Genomic DNA, 2,246 nt, shown 5'->3' on the forward strand with positions numbered 1-2,246 from the left:
TGTTCGTAACGTGAAAGCCACGAGTCTGAATGACTCGTCCAAGACGCTCTACACGAACCCGATGACAGACGAAAGCGTAGTACTACCGGAGTTCGGCGTGCAGTCTAATACGTACGCCGCGTGCCTTGATGGGGCAAAACGTGACCGATACATTTGGTTAGGCGACTTCTACCACACCACTCGCATCATGGGCGTTGCCAACTCAAAACCTGAACAGATAACAGGCACTTGGAAGTATCTTTTTGATTACCAGGCTTCAAATGGGCAATTTCCAGGCCTAATGACCATGACGTACGAGACTCCAATGCCCACGCCTGAAGTCTTTATGTTTAACGCTGGCACGAGTGACGCATACTTGAATTTCCCCGACTACGACATTTTGGGGCTGATCGGGTTCGTGTCGTACATGGAGTATTATGACGATGTGGAGTTCGCGAAGGCTAACTGGGAGTCGCTGCAAAAAGCTACTGCTTGGTTAGTAAGCTGCCGAGATAGCAACGGACTTATCGATGTCACGAAGTACGTGGCCGTGTTTCTGGGCTCAGGTACCGGTACTGCTGTGAACGCTGCTGCTGTCCAATGTCTCAATGGTATGGCCAAGGTAGCCAAGTCAATAGGAGACGAAGCTTCCGCTAACCAATGGGTCGAAGTAGCCTCCAGTATCAAAACTGCGATGAATGATCTGCTCTGGGACGACACGTTGGGCAACTACGCCGTCGATGCATCGACTCCCCAGGTCTATGGAGTCTCGGCTATCGCTTTCGCGATTACTTCTGGGGTGGCAAACGAGACTCAAACTGACATTTGCGTGAAGAGTTTGGAAAACCTTCGTCGAGGCCCCGGATACATCGACACGAGTGTTACGGATAATAGTTCCAAGATCTCACCCAACACGAACGGGTTCCTTCTGGACGCACTACTACAGACTGGACACACAAATGAGGCTGCTTTTTTGCTTGACAATCTGTGGGACGCCATGATCTCGAACGAGTATTATCGTTCCGGAGCAAGTTGGGAGTACGTTTCGCAGTCCCTGGAACCCGGACTCAAAGAGTTCACGTCGTTGAGCCATCCGTGGGGTGGAGCTCCTACATATGTTTTGACCAACTACGTTGCAGGTATTCGTCCTCTGGTGTTCGGGTTCCGCCACTGGATAGTGAACCCAATGGTAACAGGGCTGAACATCACGAGCGCTAATGCAACTGTAAGCACCCCGTACGGCGCACTGACGGCCGGGTGGGAGAAAACCGATAGCAACATTCTCAGTTCGACGATCGCTGCACCATTGGGAACTGAGGGTGTGTTCGAGGTGGTGCTTCTCAACTCGAGCACTTTCCAGCAAAAATTGGCCGGAACAGGAGAACCGATCGTGTTCAGCGTTCAGCTTTAGTCAGTTTTACAGGGAGGACAGCTTTAGCTGGCTGAACGGCCTAAGCAATCTTATTACAGCGGCCGGGGACAGCAAAATAACTTTTGTAAGTCTGGTGACTCGTTGAAGAATCGATTTTTTTACCTATATTTCGCTGAAATCGTTGATGATTCTCTGTTTTTTTTTATTCGTTAAAACGAAGTCTTCGGGGTACTTCTTTGTTCGGGTCAACGTATACTTGTACACAACTTTCGTACTACCCAATTTGTTTTGCTTAAATATGGCTCGATTTGAAGTTAGGAAAGTTCTTCTTGGCGTTAATAGCCCGCTCCTTTGATGGAAAATGGATTTCAAAAATTTATTGGCTGTGTTTCTCTTTCCGCCTCACGAGAAGATTTAACTAAACTCGCTGCAAAGGAATCGCGCAATGCAAAAACTTTAATCGCTATAGTTTTTGTCTTGTGTCTGGCGGTAAGTGCTGTGCCCTTCTTGGCTTCGGTGATGCCGTACCAGCGAGCGTTCATACCCATCAGCTCGCTCTCGAATAGAGCGATATTGTCTCTAATGGTTTAGGCCGTGTTCGACATGCTGCGATAATGTCATTTTGAGGTGATAATACGATTCCAGAGCAAAATCTCGGCATCGAACACAAATAGCTGAGAATCGCATTATCTCTCGGTAACAGCATTTTTAACATGATTGTGAAATTCAGGGGGAGAGCAGAATTTTACCCGCCATTTTGAGCGAGAGGCACTGAAGCAGGGGGTTTCCCCTCGAGCGAATGACAACCCACTAAAGATAGATTTCACTGCCACTCCCACTTCCGCCCTCGAGAACTCAAATGTCTGGCTGTCATTGTGACGCTACAACCACCAGC

The 2,246-nt window shown here is 48.5% G+C and overlaps 1 protein-coding gene across 1 annotated transcript; it reads left to right on the forward strand.

Annotated features, from left to right (window-relative positions):
* Positions 1-61: 61 nt before the first annotated feature.
* Positions 62-1,390, forward strand: PITG_22085 (glycoside hydrolase, putative; the record flags this gene model as incomplete). The annotated part of the gene is made up of 1 exon (XM_002894665.1): positions 62-1,390. One exon carries the CDS (start codon positions 62-64, stop codon positions 1,388-1,390), a length of 1,329 nt encoding a protein of 442 aa, XP_002894711.1.
* Positions 1,391-2,246: the final 856 nt, after the last annotated feature.

This window comes from Phytophthora infestans, genomic scaffold (assembly GCF_000142945.1).
Source record: "Phytophthora infestans T30-4 supercont1.1378 genomic scaffold, whole genome shotgun sequence".
NCBI classification, from domain to species: Eukaryota; Oomycota; class Peronosporomycetes; order Peronosporales; family Peronosporaceae; genus Phytophthora; species Phytophthora infestans.